Source organism: Anopheles coustani, unplaced genomic scaffold (genome assembly GCF_943734705.1).
Source record: "Anopheles coustani unplaced genomic scaffold, idAnoCousDA_361_x.2 U_68, whole genome shotgun sequence".
Lineage (NCBI taxonomy): Eukaryota > Metazoa > Arthropoda > Insecta > Diptera > Culicidae > Anopheles > Anopheles coustani.
The window spans coordinates 3359-20034 of record NW_026525281.1 but is presented as its reverse complement, the minus strand read 5'-3'; the positions used below and the strand labels follow the sequence as shown (position 1 = coordinate 20034).

The 16676-nt window shown below is 41.5% G+C and overlaps 1 protein-coding gene across 1 annotated transcript; it reads right to left on the bottom strand.

The window, feature by feature from the left end:
• Window positions 1–2543: 2543 nt before the first annotated feature.
• LOC131271154 (uncharacterized) lies at window positions 2544–7661 on the bottom strand (the record flags this gene model as incomplete). Its single annotated transcript, XM_058272543.1, has 2 exons — window positions 6777–7661; window positions 2544–6476 (listed from the first exon to the last, which is right to left on the bottom strand). Coding segments are annotated over exons 1-2 (4818 nt in total), but the record flags the coding sequence as incomplete, so codon positions are not given.
• Window positions 7662–16676: the final 9015 nt, after the last annotated feature.

Below are 16676 nucleotides of genomic sequence, written 5' to 3'. Positions count from 1 at the left end.
CTAAACACCATTTTGCATCGTCTCATTCTCTTTAAAGTCACCTTAAGCACCTTCTAAACACCATTTTGCATCGTCTCATTCTCTTTAAAGTCACCTTAAGCACCTTCTAAACACCATTTTGCATCGTCTCATTCTCTTTAAAGTCACCTTAAGCACCTTCTAAACACCATTTTGCATCGTCTCATTCTCTTTAAAGTCACTTTAAGCACCTTCTAAACACCATTTTGCATCGTCTCATTCTCTTTAAAGTCATCTTAAGCACCTTCTAAACACCATTTTGCATCGTCTCATTCTCTTTAAAGTCACTTTAAGCACCTTCTAAACCTCATTTTGCATCGTCTCATTCTCTTTAAAGTCACCTTAAGCACCTTCTAAACACCATTTTGCATCGTCTCATTCTCTTTAAAGTCACCTTAAGCACCTTCTAAACACCATTTTGCATCGTCTCATTCTCTTTAAAGTCACTTTAAGCACCTTCTAAACCTCATTTTGCATCGTCTCATTCTCTTTAAAGTCACCTTAAGCACCTTCTAAACCTCATTTTGCATCGTCTCATTCTCTTTAAAGTCACCTTAAGCACCTTCTAAACCTCATTTTGCATCGTCTCATTCTCTTTAAAGTCACCTTAAGCACCTTCTAAACACCATTTTGCATCGTCTCATTCTCTTTAAAGTCACTTTAAGCACCTTCTAAACACCATTTTGCATCGTCTCATTCTCTTTAAAGTCACCTTAAGCACCTTCTAAACACCATTTTGCATCGTCTCATTCTCTTTAAAGTCACTTTAAGCACCTTCTAAACCTCATTTTGCATCGTCTCATTCTCTTTAAAGTCACCTTAAGCACCTTCTAAACACCATTTTGCATCGTCTCATTCTCTTTAAAGTCACCTTAAGCACCTTCTAAACACCATTTTGCATCGTCTCATTCTCTTTAAAGTCACCTTAAGCACCTTCTAAACCTCATTTTGCATCGTCTCATTCTCTTTAAAGTCACTTTAAGCACCTTCTAAACCTCATTTTGCATCGTCTAATTCTCTTTAAAGTCACCTTAAGCACCTTCTAAACCTCATTTTGCATCGTCTCATTCTCTTTAAAGTCACCTTAAGCACCTTCTAAACCTCATTTTGCATCGTCTCATTCTCTTTAAAGTCACTTTAAGCACCTTCTAAACACCATTTTGCATCGTCTCATTCTCTTTAAAGTCACCTTAAGCACCTTCTAAACCTCATTTTGCATCGTCTCATTCTCTTTAAAGTCACCTTAAGCACCTTCTAAACACCATTTTGCATCGTCTCATTCTCTTTAAAGTCACCTTAAGCACCTTCTAAACCTCATTTTGCATCGTCTCATTCTCTTTAAAGTCACCTTAAGCACCTTCTAAACACCATTTTGCATCGTCTCATTCTCTTTAAAGTCACCTTAAGCACCTTCTAAACCTCATTTTGCATCGTCTCATTCTCTTTAAAGTCACTTTAAGCACCTTCTAAACACCATTTTGCATCGTCTCATTCTCTTTAAAGTCACCTTAAGCACCTTCTAAACACCATTTTGCATCGTCTCATTCTCTTTAAAGTCACTTTAAGCACCTTCTAAACCTCATTTTGCATCGTCTCATTCTCTTTAAAGTCACTTTAAGCACCTTCTAAACCTCATTTTGCATCGTCTCATTCTCTTTAAAGTCACCTTAAGCACCTTCTAAACCTCATTTTGCATCGTCTCATTCTCTTTAAAGTCACTTTAAGCACCTTCTAAACACCATTTTGCATCGTCTCATTCTCTTTAAAGTCACCTTAAGCACCTTCTAAACACCATTTTGCATCGTCTCATTCTCTTTAAAGTCACCTTAAGCACCTTCTAAACACCATTTTGCATCGTCTCATTCTCTTTAAAGTCACTTTAAGCACCTTCTAAACACCATTTTGCATCGTCTCATTCTCTTTAAAGTCACCTTAAGCACCTTCTAAACCTCATTTTGCATCGTCTCATTCTCTTTAAAGTCACCTTAAGCACCTTCTAAACACCATTTTGCATCGTCTCATTCTCTTTAAAGTCACCTTAAGCACCTTCTAAACCTCATTTTGCATCGTCTCATTCTCTTTAAAGTCACCTTAAGCACCTTCTAAACCTCATTTTGCATCGTCTCATTCTCTTTAAAGTCACTGTTCTTGCGCGAGTTTTCTTTCGGGGTATGTTTCGGATGGCTTCAGCTGCGTTTTATAATTACCCGGGTGATTTTTGGTGGAAGAGAGAGTTTTGCTTTATTGCAACTATCTTTTATAACCTTTTTGTAACTCCCTTTTAGTTCCCCTTTTTGACGTAACGGGTTCGGCCCTATAAATCAATTATGGCCGTAATTGCCATAATTGCCTATGTTTTTGTTTACGTGTTTGAATGTCAATTTTTGCCTGATCATCCTCCGCCCCCTTGACACTCGTCAACAATTATTCTCCACGTGGTGATAAGCTCAGTTTGTTGCCTCCGGTAGCAAGCAAATTTTAGCGATTGGCCTAACCGAAATTCCCTTTGCAGTTCTTAATGTTACCACACGTGTCAAACTATCCGTGCCGGGGTGCGTCTCAACTATCCGCGCGAGTGGCCATTGTGTTGTAGGAAGAGCCTCGTCCATCAGGATTGCCAGTCTGCCAGGTGCGAAATCTGAATTGCTGCAGGTCTTCATCGTATCCCTTTGCATCTCTTGTAGATACTCGCTGGCCCAATGTTTCCAGAAGCGCTGGACGAGCAGTTGCCACTTCTGCCACTCGCTCAGGGTGTACGTCTTTCGGTTTGAATAGTCCGGCTCGGGGATGGCGTTCATGGATGTGCCTATAAGAAAATGTGCAGGTGTTAAAGCGGCTAAATCGTTGGGGTCGTCCGACATAGGTAACAGCGGACGCGAATTCATTGCTGCCTCTATTTGGTGCAGCACAGTGATGTATCCTTCATAAGGCAGTCTCGTGCTGCCCAGCTGGCGAAACAGGTGCCTTTTGGCGGTCTTCACTGCAGCTTCCCACAATCCGCCAAAGTGTGGAGCCCTTGGTGGACTGAAGTGCCAAGTGATGCCCATATCAGCACAAGTCGAAACGATGATGTTGCTTTGCTCCTCATCATGGAGCATCTCGAATAGCTCACTAAGCTCCCGGGCTGCGCCTTCGAAGTTTTTACCGTTGTCCGAGTAGATATGGGACGGACGTCCTCGGCGCGATGCAAACCGTCGAAGTGATGCTAGGAAACCAGCAGTGGTCAAATCACCCACTAGTTCCAGGTGAACAGCCTTCGTAGCAAAGCAAACAAATACGCAGAGGTATGCTTTGGCGGGCTCTGCTCGTTTGTGGATCGGTCGTAGGTAGATCGGCCCAGCATAGTCCACTCCGATGGTCGCGAACGGTCGATTCGGTGTGATCCGCAATGATGGTAACTGCCCGATTTGTTGCTGCTCAAGTATGGGCTGTTGGCGAATGCATCGTAAGCAGTGTCTAACGACGCTTTTCACCAGATGTCGTCCGTCGAGTGGCCAAAATTCTTCGCGAATCTGGGAAAGCAGCAATCTTCCGCCACCATGTATGAGTTCTCTATGAAGGTGCTCTGCGATGCGGCGTGCGAAGATGTGCTTCTTGGGCAGAAGAATTGGATGTTTCGATTGATAAGGCAGTTGTGAGAGCTTGAGGCGCCCTCCTACTCTCATAACTCCTTCGCTGTCGATGAACGGGCTCAGACGTCTAAGTGGTGAGCGCTTTGGAACCACCTCACGCTTCCTCAACCGCTCGAGCTCCGTTGGAAATGCGTCTTGCTGTGCCAGCTTGCATAGCACAGTTTTAGCAGCTTCCATGAGGTCCGGAGTGATAGTTGATGACGCTGGGGGCTCCAATGGATCGCGGCGAGTACGGCACTTCTCCTTAGCATTGCGCACGAATCTAAGGCAATACCCAATGACGCGTAGAAGCTTGGTGTATGATGAGTACCGCTCGAACCAAGGATGCACTGTCTCGATGACGGCAACCGCTGCACTCACTTGACGAATCTCTAGCTCGGCACCATCCACAACCGTTGGTGTTGAATTTGGCCATTCAGACGCTGGACGAATTAACCACTCTGGACCGCTGCTCCACAGTGCACTTTTCACGAAATCTGCTGCGGTCACGCCTCGTGATACCAAGTCAGCAGGATTCGAACATCCCGCAATGTGTTTCCAGGGATGGAGATGTGAGTAGGCTTGTACCTCCGCGACGCGATTGCCTACATACGTTTTCCAATTGTTGGGCGGTGAACTCAGCCAATGCAGCGTAACTGTCGAGTCGGACCAAAAATATGACTCCGCTGATTCGAGTCCCATCGCCTGCTTCACACGATCGTATAAATGCGCTCCTGTAACGGCTGCATTAAGTTCTAATCGCGGTAATGTAACCCGTTTTAGTGGTGCTAAACGTGACTTCGATGCTAATAGCGAGATTCGTACGTGTCCTTGTTTGTTTTCACAACGCGAGTAAATACATGCACCGAACGCGGCTTCAGAGGCATCACAAAACGTATGTAACTGAACGCGAGAATCAGGTAAGAGAGCGTAGCGATCACTTTTATAACCGGAAATAATTGGCCAGTCGGATTTAATGGATGTCCACTTTTTATAGATGCTGTCAGAAACAGGATTATCCCAGCCAGGCTTCTGCACCCACAATTCCTGCATCAGCAACTTAGCGCGAATGATGATCGGCGATATCAATCCTATCGGATCGAACATTCGGGAGATGCCAGAGAATATTAACCGCATTGTGGGGTAGCTAGTGTCGGCGTCGATCCGCGACTCGAAGGATAAAACGTCAGCTTCGGGCTCCCAAGCGATACCGAGTGCCTTTATCTTCTCGTCGGGCATAAATTGAAGCGTTGACTGCGTTCCGATCTGATCCTCCGTCAAACCAGAGAGCACGGCCAACTTACTGGAGGTCCATTTTCGCAGAGAGAATCCACCCTTTTTTAACAATTCATCGAGCTCCTCTCGTAGCTGCTTTGCTTGCTCCTCTGAATCAGCACCACCGATGAAGTCGTCCACGTAGAAATTTTGAACCAAAGCTTGTGCAGCATGCGGAAAGTTCGTGCCTTCATCCTCGGCCAACTGCAGCAACGTACGCGTAGCCAAAAAAGAAGATGGAGCAAGCCCGTAGGTCACCGTATTCAGCTCGTAAGTCTCCACTGAAGCATCCGGTGAGAATCGAAACAACACGCGTTGAAACCGACGGTCATCAGGATGGACTTCTATCTGCCTGTACATTTTCGCGATGTCACCAACGAGCGCTACTTTGTAGGTGCGAAAACGAAGAATTATATCCAGCAACTGGTCTTGCACTACTGGACCGACACGCAATGCATCGTTTAGCGAATATCCAGTAGATGTCTTCGCTGATCCGTCGAAAACGACCCGGAGCTTTGTCGTCGTACTAGATTCTTTCAAAACGGGATGGTGCGGTAAGTAATACCCGTGATCATTGTCTGCTGGAGACGTGGGAGTCATGTGCCCCAGTTCCAAGTACTCTTTCATGAACTTGTGGTATTCTTCTTTTAGGTCTGGATCACGTTGGAGTCTTCTTTCGAGAAGTATGAAGCGGTTCAAAGCCATATCCCTTGACAGTCCAAGTTTGTCAAAGAAATCTGGTTGCTTCGGAAGACGAACTATGTATCGACCCGATGGATCCCGCTGGGTTGTGTTTCGGTAAATAGCCTCACATTGGCGTTCTTCGGGTGAGTAGCCATCGTTGAACCATAACTCTTCTGATTTCCAAAACCGCTCGATGGATTCTTCTAGAGTTGTCATACAAATTTCAGCTGTCGTGTGAGCAACATTAGAAGTGCCTTCCGAAGGCTCTGGCGATCCAATCGAACCAGTGACGACCCATCCGAATACGCTTTCCTGCAGAGTTGGAAGGGTAGGTGCTAGTTTGAGCTGGGCGCTACCTTCGAAGAAAGCAGCATAATGTCGAGCGCCAAGAATAATGTCGATTGCCGAAGATTTGTAGAACTCTGGATCGGCTAGGATCAACTCGGACGGGATGTTCCAGCTCGTCGTGTTAACGTCCCGCAGCGGCAGATTAGCCATCAACTTGTCGACAATCAAAAATTCGACACCCACTTCAAACTGTTTCGTTCGTGAGGCAATCTTCGCGTGAACGGATTCTTTCAGCGGACGGGTAGATTGGCCTGCACCCTGCAGCATAACATTAACCTTCTTTCTTTTTAGCCTCAGTCGATGAGCGAGCTGACTGCTTATCATATCAGGCTGCGAGGCACTGTCCAAAAGTGCTCGAGCTGGATGAACTAATCCGAAAGAATCAACTATATTGATGATGGCAGTTTGGAGCAAAACCTGCGTTGGTGCTCGCTCCATTGCTGCTGCGAAAGTTCGCTGAAGATTTGCCGTGTGATCGTTAGTGGCTGGTCCAATGCTCGCAGCTGGCATGGCAGTGGAGAATGTTCCGGCAGAGTGATCCTGTGACGTGTGTGAGTGCAACATAGTGTGGTGTTGTGAATTACAGTGGCGGCATTTGTACTGCGAAGTGCAGTCGCGGGCGCGGTGATTGTCTCGAAGGCAATTCAAACATAATCGTGCGTTCATTACGGTGCGATGGCGTTCGTTCGGGCTCAATGCAATGAATCGGGAACACTTTGCAATAAAATGCTCTGAATCGCACAGAGAGCATTTGCGTACAGCATTTGATGCCGCTGCAAAGCTTCCTAGCCGCGTGGGTGGCATCCGTTTTGTATGATGTTGCGCTTCGCTAAAACTGACATCCTGCTCCTTGTTCACCGATAGCGTTTCAAGCACTCGCATACGGCGCTGCAAGAAAACAATCAGGCTAGCATACGTCGGGCTTTCTTCGTTTGATGCGTGCTCCTCCCAGTCCCTCAGTGTGCTTGTTGGCAACTTGGTGCACAACAAGTGTTCCAGCAAAACACCCCATGTATCCGTCCTTTCCCCAAGATGGTCAAGGGTTTTCTTGTGCCGTTCGAACTCGTCCACTAAGAGGTGCAGTGCGGTCGCGGTTTCCCTTTTCGCGGGCGTCATAGTGAACAGTGCTTGCAAGTGACGTTTTTTCAATAAATATTCGTTGGAGTAGCGCGCCGTTAATGCCTGCCACGCTATCTCGTAATTTGCCGCGCTAATAGTGATCGCTTCTATCACTTGTGCTGCTTCACCCTTAATCGCTGCGCGCAAGTAATGAAACTTTTGGATGGCGGGAAGATCACGGTTGTCGTGAATCAGACACTCGAACGTGTCCCGAAACGTAAGCCATTCCATGTAATCCCCATGAAACTGAGGCAGTGATATGGTCGGAAGTTTAATACCAGCCAAGGAATTACCGGTGGCATTAAATGACGAGCCTTGTGAGGGTCTTTTTGCCTTCAGTTCTGCTTCCACCCGTATCAAACGAGGCTCGAAATCGGCGCGAAGAGCTTCATTTTGCTTGACCTCCTCTTCGGTTGTAGCTCCGTCTTCAAGCTCCTGCTGCAGCTTTTCAAGATCTTCACATAACCTTTCGAACTTGGATATTCTGGCTTCTACTTCAACAAGATCACGGTCTTGTTGAAAATCGCGAACGAAGCTTTCGTAACGGCTAAGTGAAACGAGAAGGATCGCTCTTCTCGACGAAAGGATGATGGGTTCCGCGGGCATTTTGAATCGAAAAACGGCGTACGTAGCGTTTATGGTATCGCGCAATAAAAACGGCCCGAAATCGCGAAGATAAAGTTAACCAACGTTCGTATTTCAAGAATCCTGGTCACGGCACCAATGTTCTTGCGCGAGTTTTCTTTCGGGGTATGTTTCGGATGGCTTCAGCTGCGTTTTATAATTACCCGGGTGATTTTTGGTGGAAGAGAGAGTTTTGCTTTATTGCAACTATCTTTTATAACCTTTTTGTAACTCCCTTTTAGTTCCCCTTTTTGACGTAACGGGTTCGGCCCTATAAATCAATTATGGCCGTAATTGCCATAATTGCCTATGTTTTTGTTTACGTGTTTGAATGTCAATTTTTGCCTGATCAGTCACTTTAAGCACCTTCTAAACACCATTTTGCATCGTCTCATTCTCTTTAAAGTCACCTTAAGCACCTTCTAAACCTCATTTTGCATCGTCTCATTCTCTTTAAAGTCACCTTAAGCACCTTCTAAACACCATTTTGCATCGTCTCATTCTCTTTAAAGTCACCTTAAGCACCTTCTAAACACCATTTTGCATCGTCTCATTCTCTTTAAAGTCACCTTAAGCACCTTCTAAACACCATTTTGCATCGTCTCATTCTCTTTAAAGTCACCTTAAGCACCTTCTAAACACCATTTTGCATCGTCTCATTCTCTTTAAAGTCACCTTAAGCACCTTCTAAACACCATTTTGCATCGTCTCATTCTCTTTAAAGTCACCTTAAGCACCTTCTAAACCTCATTTTGCATCGTCTCATTCTCTTTAAAGTCACTTTAAGCACCTTCTAAACACCATTTTGCATCGTCTCATTCTCTTTAAAGTCACCTTAAGCACCTTCTAAACCTCATTTTGCATCGTCTCATTCTCTTTAAAGTCACTTTAAGCACCTTCTAAACACCATTTTGCATCGTCTCATTCTCTTTAAAGTCACCTTAAGCACCTTCTAAACACCATTTTGCATCGTCTCATTCTCTTTAAAGTCACCTTAAGCACCTTCTAAACACCATTTTGCATCGTCTCATTCTCTTTAAAGTCACCTTAAGCACCTTCTAAACACCATTTTGCATCGTCTCATTCTCTTTAAAGTCACCTTAAGCACCTTCTAAACCTCATTTTGCATCGTCTCATTCTCTTTAAAGTCACTTTAAGCACCTTCTAAACACCATTTTGCATCGTCTCATTCTCTTTAAAGTCACTTTAAGCACCTTCTAAACCTCATTTTGCATCGTCTCATTCTCTTTAAAGTCACCTTAAGCACCTTCTAAACACCATTTTGCATCGTCTCATTCTCTTTAAAGTCACTTTAAGCACCTTCTAAACCTCATTTTGCATCGTCTCATTCTCTTTAAAGTCACTTTAAGCACCTTCTAAACACCATTTTGCATCGTCTCATTCTCTTTAAAGTCACCTTAAGCACCTTCTAAACACCATTTTGCATCGTCTCATTCTCTTTAAAGTCACTTTAAGCACCTTCTAAACACCATTTTGCATCGTCTCATTCTCTTTAAAGTCACCTTAAGCACCTTCTAAACACCATTTTGCATCGTCTCATTCTCTTTAAAGTCACCTTAAGCACCTTCTAAACACCATTTTGCATCGTCTCATTCTCTTTAAAGTCACCTTAAGCACCTTCTAAACACCATTTTGCATCGTCTCATTCTCTTTAAAGTCACCTTAAGCACCTTCTAAACACCATTTTGCATCGTCTCATTCTCTTTAAAGTCACCTTAAGCACCTTCTAAACACCATTTTGCATCGTCTCATTCTCTTTAAAGTCACTTTAAGCACCTTCTAAACACCATTTTGCATCGTCTCATTCTCTTTAAAGTCACCTTAAGCACCTTCTAAACACCATTTTGCATCGTCTCATTCTCTTTAAAGTCACCTTAAGCACCTTCTAAACACCATTTTGCATCGTCTCATTCTCTTTAAAGTCACCTTAAGCACCTTCTAAACACCATTTTGCATCGTCTCATTCTCTTTAAAGTCACCTTAAGCACCTTCTAAACACCATTTTGCATCGTCTCATTCTCTTTAAAGTCACCTTAAGCACCTTCTAAACACCATTTTGCATCGTCTCATTCTCTTTAAAGTCACTTTAAGCACCTTCTAAACACTCATTTTGCATCGTCTCATTCTCTTTAAAGTCACCTTAAGCACCTTCTAAACACCATTTTGCATCGTCTCATTCTCTTTAAAGTCACTTTAAGCACCTTCTAAACCTCATTTTGCATCGTCTCATTCTCTTTAAAGGTCACCTTAAGCACCTTCTAAACACCATTTTGCATCGTCTCATTCTCTTTAAAGTCACCTTAAGCACCTTCTAAACACCACTTTTGCATCGTCTCATTCTCTTTAAAGTCACTTAAGCACCTTCTAAACACCATTTTGCATCGTCTCATTCTCTTAAAGTCACCTTAAGCACCTTCTACACATTTTGCATCGTCTCATTCTCTTTAAAAGTCACTTAAGCACCTTCTAAACACCATTTTGCATCGTCTCATTCTCTGTTAAAGTCACCTTAAGCACCTTCTAAAACACCATTTTGCATCGTCTCATTCTCTTTAAAGTCACCTTAAGCACCTTCTAAACACCATTTTGCATCGTGTCATTCTCTTTAAAGTCACCTTAAGCACCTGCCGTCTATCACCATTTTGCATCGTCTCATTCTCTTTAAAGTCACTTTAAGCACCTTCTAAACACCATTTTGCATCGTCTCATTCTCTTTAAAGTCACCTTAAGCACCTTCTAAACACCATTTTGCATCGTCTCATTCTCTTTAAAGTCACTTTAAGCACCTTCTAAACACACCATTTTTGCATCGTCTCATTCTCTTAAAGTCACCTTAAGCACCTTCTAAACACCATTTTGCATCGTCTCATTCTCTTTAAAGTCACCTTAAGCACCTTCTAAAAACCATTTTGCATCGTCTCATTCTCTTTAAAGTCACCTTAAGCACCTTCTAAACACCATTTTGCATCGTCTCATTCTCTTTAAAGTCACCTTAAGCACCTTCTAAACACCATTTTGCATCGTCTCATTCTCTTTAAAGTCACCTTAAGCACCTTCTAAACACCATTTTGCATCGTCTCATTCTCTTTAAAGTCACCTTAAGCACCTTCTAAACACCATTTTGCATCGTCTCATTCTCTTTAAAGTCACCTTAAGCACCTTCTAAACACCATTTTGCATCGTCTCATTCTCTTTAAAGTCACCTTAAGCACCTTCTAAACACCATTTTGCATCGTCTCATTCTCTTTAAAGTCACCTTAAGCACCTTCTAAACACCATTTTGCATCGTCTCATTCTCTTTAAAGTCACCTTAAGCACCTTCTAAACACCATTTTGCATCGTCTCATTCTCTTTAAAGTCACCTTAGAGCACCTTCTAAACACCATTTTGCATCGTCTCATTCTCTTTAAAGTCACCTTAAAGCACCTTCTAAACACCATTTTGCATCGTCTCATTCTCTTAAAGTCACCTTAAGCACCTTCTAAACACCATTTTGCATCGTCTCATTCTCTTTAAAGTCACCTTAAGCACCTTCTAAACACCATTTTGCATCGTCTCATTCTCTTTAAAGTCACCTTAAGCACCTTCTAAACACCATTTTGCATCGTCCTCATTCTCTTTAAAGTCACCTTAAGCACCTTCTAAACACCATTTTGCATCGTCTCATTCTCTTTAAAGTCACTTGAAGCACCTTCTAAACCTCATTTTGCATCGTCTCTTCTCTTTAAAGTCACCTTAAGCACCTTCTAAACACCCATTTTTGCATCGTCTCATTCTCTTTAAAGTCACCTTAAGCACCTTCTAAACCTCATTTTGCATCGTCTCATTCTCTTTAAAGTCACCTTAAGCACCTTCTAAACACCATTTTGCATCGTCTCATTCTCTTTAAAGTCACCTTAAGCACCTTCTAAACACCATTTTGCATCGTCTCATTCTCTTTAAAGTCACCTTAAGCACCTTCTAAACACCATTTTGCATCGTCTCATTCTCTTTTAAAGTCACCTTAAGCACCTTCTAAACACCATTTTGCATCGTCTCATTCTCTTTAAAGTCACTTTAAGCACCTTCTAAACACCATTTTGCATCGTCTCATTCTCTTAAAGTCACCTTAAGCACCTTCTAAACACCATTTTGCATCGTCTCATTCTCTTTAAAGTCACCTTAAGCACCTTCTAAACACCATTTTGCATCGTCTCATTCTCTTTTAAAGTCACCTTAAGCACCTTCTAAACCACCATTTTGCATCGTCTCATTCTCTTTAAAGTCACTTTAAGCACCTTCTAAAGCACCATTTTGCATCGTCTCATTCTCTTTAAGTCACCTTAAGCACCTTCTAAACCTCATTTTGCATCGTCTCATTCTCTTAAAGTCACCTTTAAGCACCTCTTCTAAACACCATTTTGCATCGTCTCATTCTCTTTAAAGTCACCTTAAGCACCTTCTAAACACCATTTTGCATCGTCTCATTCTCTTTAAAGTCACCTTAAGCACCTTCTAAACACCATTTTGCATCGTCTCATTCTCTTTAAAGTCACCTTAAGCACCTTCTAAACACCATTTTGCATCGTCTCATTCTCTTTAAAGTCACCTTAAGCACCTTCTAAACACTCATTTTGCATCGTCTCATTCTCTTTAAAGTCACCTTAAGCACCTTCTAAACCTCATTTTGCATCGTCTCATTCTCTTTTAAAGTCACCTTAAGCACCTTCTAAACCTCATTTTGCATCGTCTCATTCTCTTTAAAGTCACCTTAAGCACCTTCTAAACACCATTTTGCATCGTCTCATTCTCTTTAAAGTCACCTTAAGCACCTTCTAAACACCATTTTGCATCGTCTCATTCTCTTTAAAGTCACCTTAAGCACTTCTAAACACCATTTTGCATCGTCTCATTCTCTTTAAAGTCACTTAAGCACCTTCTAAACACCATTTTGCATCGTCTCATTCTCTTTAAAGTCACCTTAAGCACCTTCTAAACACCCATTTTGCATCGTCTCATTCTCTTTAAAGTCACCTTAAGCACCTTCTAAACACCATTTTGCATCGTCTCATTCTCTTTAAAGTCACTTAAGCACCTTCTAAACACCATTTTGCATCGTCTCATTCTCTTTAAAGTCACCTTAAGCACCTTCTAAACACCATTTTGCATCGTCTCATTCTCTTTAAAGTCACCTTAAGCACCTTCTAAACACCATTTTGCATCGTCCTCATTCTCTTTAAAGTCACCTTAAGCACCTTCTAAACACCATTTTGCATCGTCCTCATTCTCTTTAAAGTCACCTTAAGCACCTTCTAAACCACATTTTGCATCGTCTCATTCTCTTTAAAGTCACTTAAGCACCTTCTAAACACCATTTTGCATCGTCTCATTCTCTTTAAAGTCACCTTAAGCACCTTCTAAACACCATTTTGCATCGTCTCATTCTCTTTAAAGTCACTTTAAGCACCTTCTAAACACCATTTTGCATCGTCTCATTCTCTTTAAAGTCACCTTAAGCACCTTCTAAACACCATTTTGCATCGTCTCATTCTCTTTAAAGTCACCTTAAGCACCTTCTAAACACCATTTTGCATCGTCTCATTCTCTTTAAAGTCACCTTAAGCACCTTCTAAACACCATTTTGCATCGTCTCATTCTCTTTAAAGTCACCTTAAGCACCTTCTAAACCTCATTTTGCATCGTCTCATTCTCTTTAAAGTCACCTTAAGCACCTTCTAAACACCATTTTGCATCGTCTCATTCTCTTTAAAGTCACCTTAAGCACCTTCTAAACACCATTTTGCATCGTCTCATTCTCTTTAAAGTCACCTTTAAGCACCTTCTAAACACCATTTTGCATCGTCTCATTCTCTTTAAAGTCACCTTAAGCACCTTCTAAACACCATTTTGCATCGTCTCATTCTCTTTAAAGTCACCTTAAGCACCTTCTAAACACCATTTTGCATCGTCTCATTCTCTTTAAAGTCACCTTAAGCACCTTCTAAACACCATTTTGCATCGTCTCATTCTCTTTAAAGTCACCTTAAGCACCTTCTAAACACCATTTTGCATCGTCTCATTCTCTTTAAAGTCACCTTTAAGCACCCTTCTAAAACACCATTTTGCATCGTCTCATTCTCTTTATAAGTCACCTTAAGCACCTTCTAAACACCATTTTGCATCGTCTCATTCTCTTTAAAGTCACCTTAAGCACCTTCTAAACACCATTTTGCATCGTCTCATTCTCTTTAAAGTCACCTTAAGCACCTTCTAAACACCATTTTGCATCGTCTCATTCTCTTTAAAGTCACCTTAAGCACCTTCTAAACACCATTTTGCATCGTCTCATTCTCTTTAAAGTCACCCTTAAGCACCTTCTAAACACCATTTTGCATCGTCTCATTCTCTTTAAAGTCACCTTAAGCACCTTCTAAACCTCCATTTTGCATCGTCTCTTTCTCTTTAAAGTCACTTTAAGCACCTTCTAAAACACCATTTTGCATCGTCTCATTCTCTTTAAAGTCACCTTAAGCACCTTCTAAACACCATTTTGCATCGTCTCATTCTCTTTAAAGTCACTTTAAGCACCTTCTAAACACCATTTTGCATCGTCTCATTCTCTTTAAAGTCACCTTAAGCACCTTCTAAACACCATTTTGCATCGTCTCATTCTCTTTAAAGTCACCTTAAGCACCTTCTAAACACCATTTTGCATCGTCTCATTCTCTTTAAAGTCACCTTAAGCACCTTCTAAACACCATTTTGCATCGTCTCATTCTCTTTAAAGTCACCTTAAGCACCTTCTAAACACCATTTTGCATCGTCTCATTCTCTTTAAAGTCACTTTAAGCACCTTCTAAACACCATTTTGCATCGTCTCATTCTCTTTAAAGTCACCTTAAGCACCTTCTAAACACCATTTTGCATCGTCTCATTCTCTTTAAAGTCACCTTAAGCACCTTCTAAACACCATTTTGCATCGTCTCATTCTCTTTAAAGTCACCTTAAGCACCTTCTAAGACACCATTTTGCATCGTCTCATTCTCTTTAAAGTCACCTTAAGCACCTTCTAAACACCATTTTGCATCGTCTCATTCTCTTTAAAGTCACCTTAAGCACCTTCTAAACACCATTTTGCATCGTCTCATTCTCTTTAAAGTCACCTTAAGCACCTTCTAAAACACCATTTTGCATCGTCTCATTCTCTTTAAAGTCACCTTAAGCACCTTCTAAACACCATTTTGCATCGTCTCATTCTCTTTAAAGTCACCTTAAGCACCTTCTAAACACCATTTTTGCATCGTCTCATTCTCTTTAAAGTCACCTTTAAGCACCTTCTAAACACCATTTTGCATCGTCTCATTCTCTTTAAAGTCACCTTAAGCACCTTCTAAACACCATTTTGCATCGTCTCATTCTCTTTAAAGTCACCTTAAGCACCTTCTAAACACCATTTTGCATCGTCTCATTCTCTTTAAAGTCACCTTAAGCACCTTCTAAACACCATTTTGCATCGTCTCATTCTCTTTAAAGTCACCTTAAGCACCTTCTAAACCTCATTTTGCATCGTCTCATTCTCTTTAAAGTCACCTTAAGCACCTTCTAAACACCATTTTGCATCGTCTCATTCTCTTTAAAGTCACTTAAGCACCTTCTAAAACCACATTTTGCATCGTCTCATTCTCTTTAAAGTCACTTTAAGCACCTTCTAAACACCATTTTGCATCGTCTCATTCTCTTTAAAGTCACCTTAAGCACCTTCCTAAACACCATTTTGCATCGTCTCATTCTCTTTAAAGTCACCTTTAAGCACCTTCTAAACCTCATTTTGCATCGTCTCATTCTCTTTAAAGTCACCTTAAGCACCTTCTAAACACCATTTTGCATCGTCTCATTCTCTTTAAAGTCACCTTAAGCACCTTCTAAAACACATTTTGCATCGTCTCATTCTCTTTAAAGTGACTTTAAAGCACCTTCTAAACACCATTTTGCATCGTCTCATTCTCTTTAAAGTCACCTTAAGCACCTTCTAAACACCATTTTGCATCGTCTCATTCTCTTTAAAGTCACCTTAAGCACCTTCTAAACACCATTTTGCATCGTCTCATTCTCTTTAAAGTCACCTTAAGCACCTTCTAAACACCATTTTGCATCGTCTCATTCTCTTTAAAGTCACCTTAAGCACCTTCTAAACACCATTTTGCATCGTCTCATTCTCTTTAAAGTCACCTTAAGCACCTTCTAAACACCATTTTGCATCGTCTCATTCTCTTTAAAGTCACCTTAAGCACCTTCTAAACAATCATTTTGCATCGTCTCATTCTCTTTAAAGTCACCTTAAGCACCTTCTAAACACCATTTTGCATCGTCTCATTCTCTTTAAAGTCACCTTAAGCACCTTCTAAACACCATTTTGCATCGTCTCATTCTCTTTAAAGTCACCTTAAGCACCTTCTAAACACCATTTTGCATCGTCTCATTCTCTTTAAAGTCACCTTAAGCACCTTCTAAACACCATTTTGCATCGTCTCATTCTCTTTAAAGTCACCTTAAGCACCTTCTAAACACCATTTTGCATCGTCTCATTCTCTTTAAAGTCACCTTAAGCACCTTCTAAACCTCATTTTGCATCGTCTCATTCTCTTTAAAGTCACCTTAAGCACCTTCTAAACAACCATTTTGCATCGTCTCATTCTCTTTAAAGTCACCTTAAGCACCTTCTAAACCTCATTTTGCATCGTCTCATTCTCTTTAAAGTCACCTTAAGCACCTTCTAAACACCATTTTGCATCGTCTCATTCTCTTTAAAGTCACCTTAAGCACCTTCTAAACACTCATTTTGCATCGTCTCATTCTCTTTAAAGTCACCTTAAGCACCTTCTAAACACCATTTTGCATCGTCTCATTCTCTTTAAAGTCACTTTAAGCACCTTCTAAACCTCATTTTGCATCGTCTCATTCTCTTTAAAGTCACTTTAAGCACCTTCTAAACCTCAT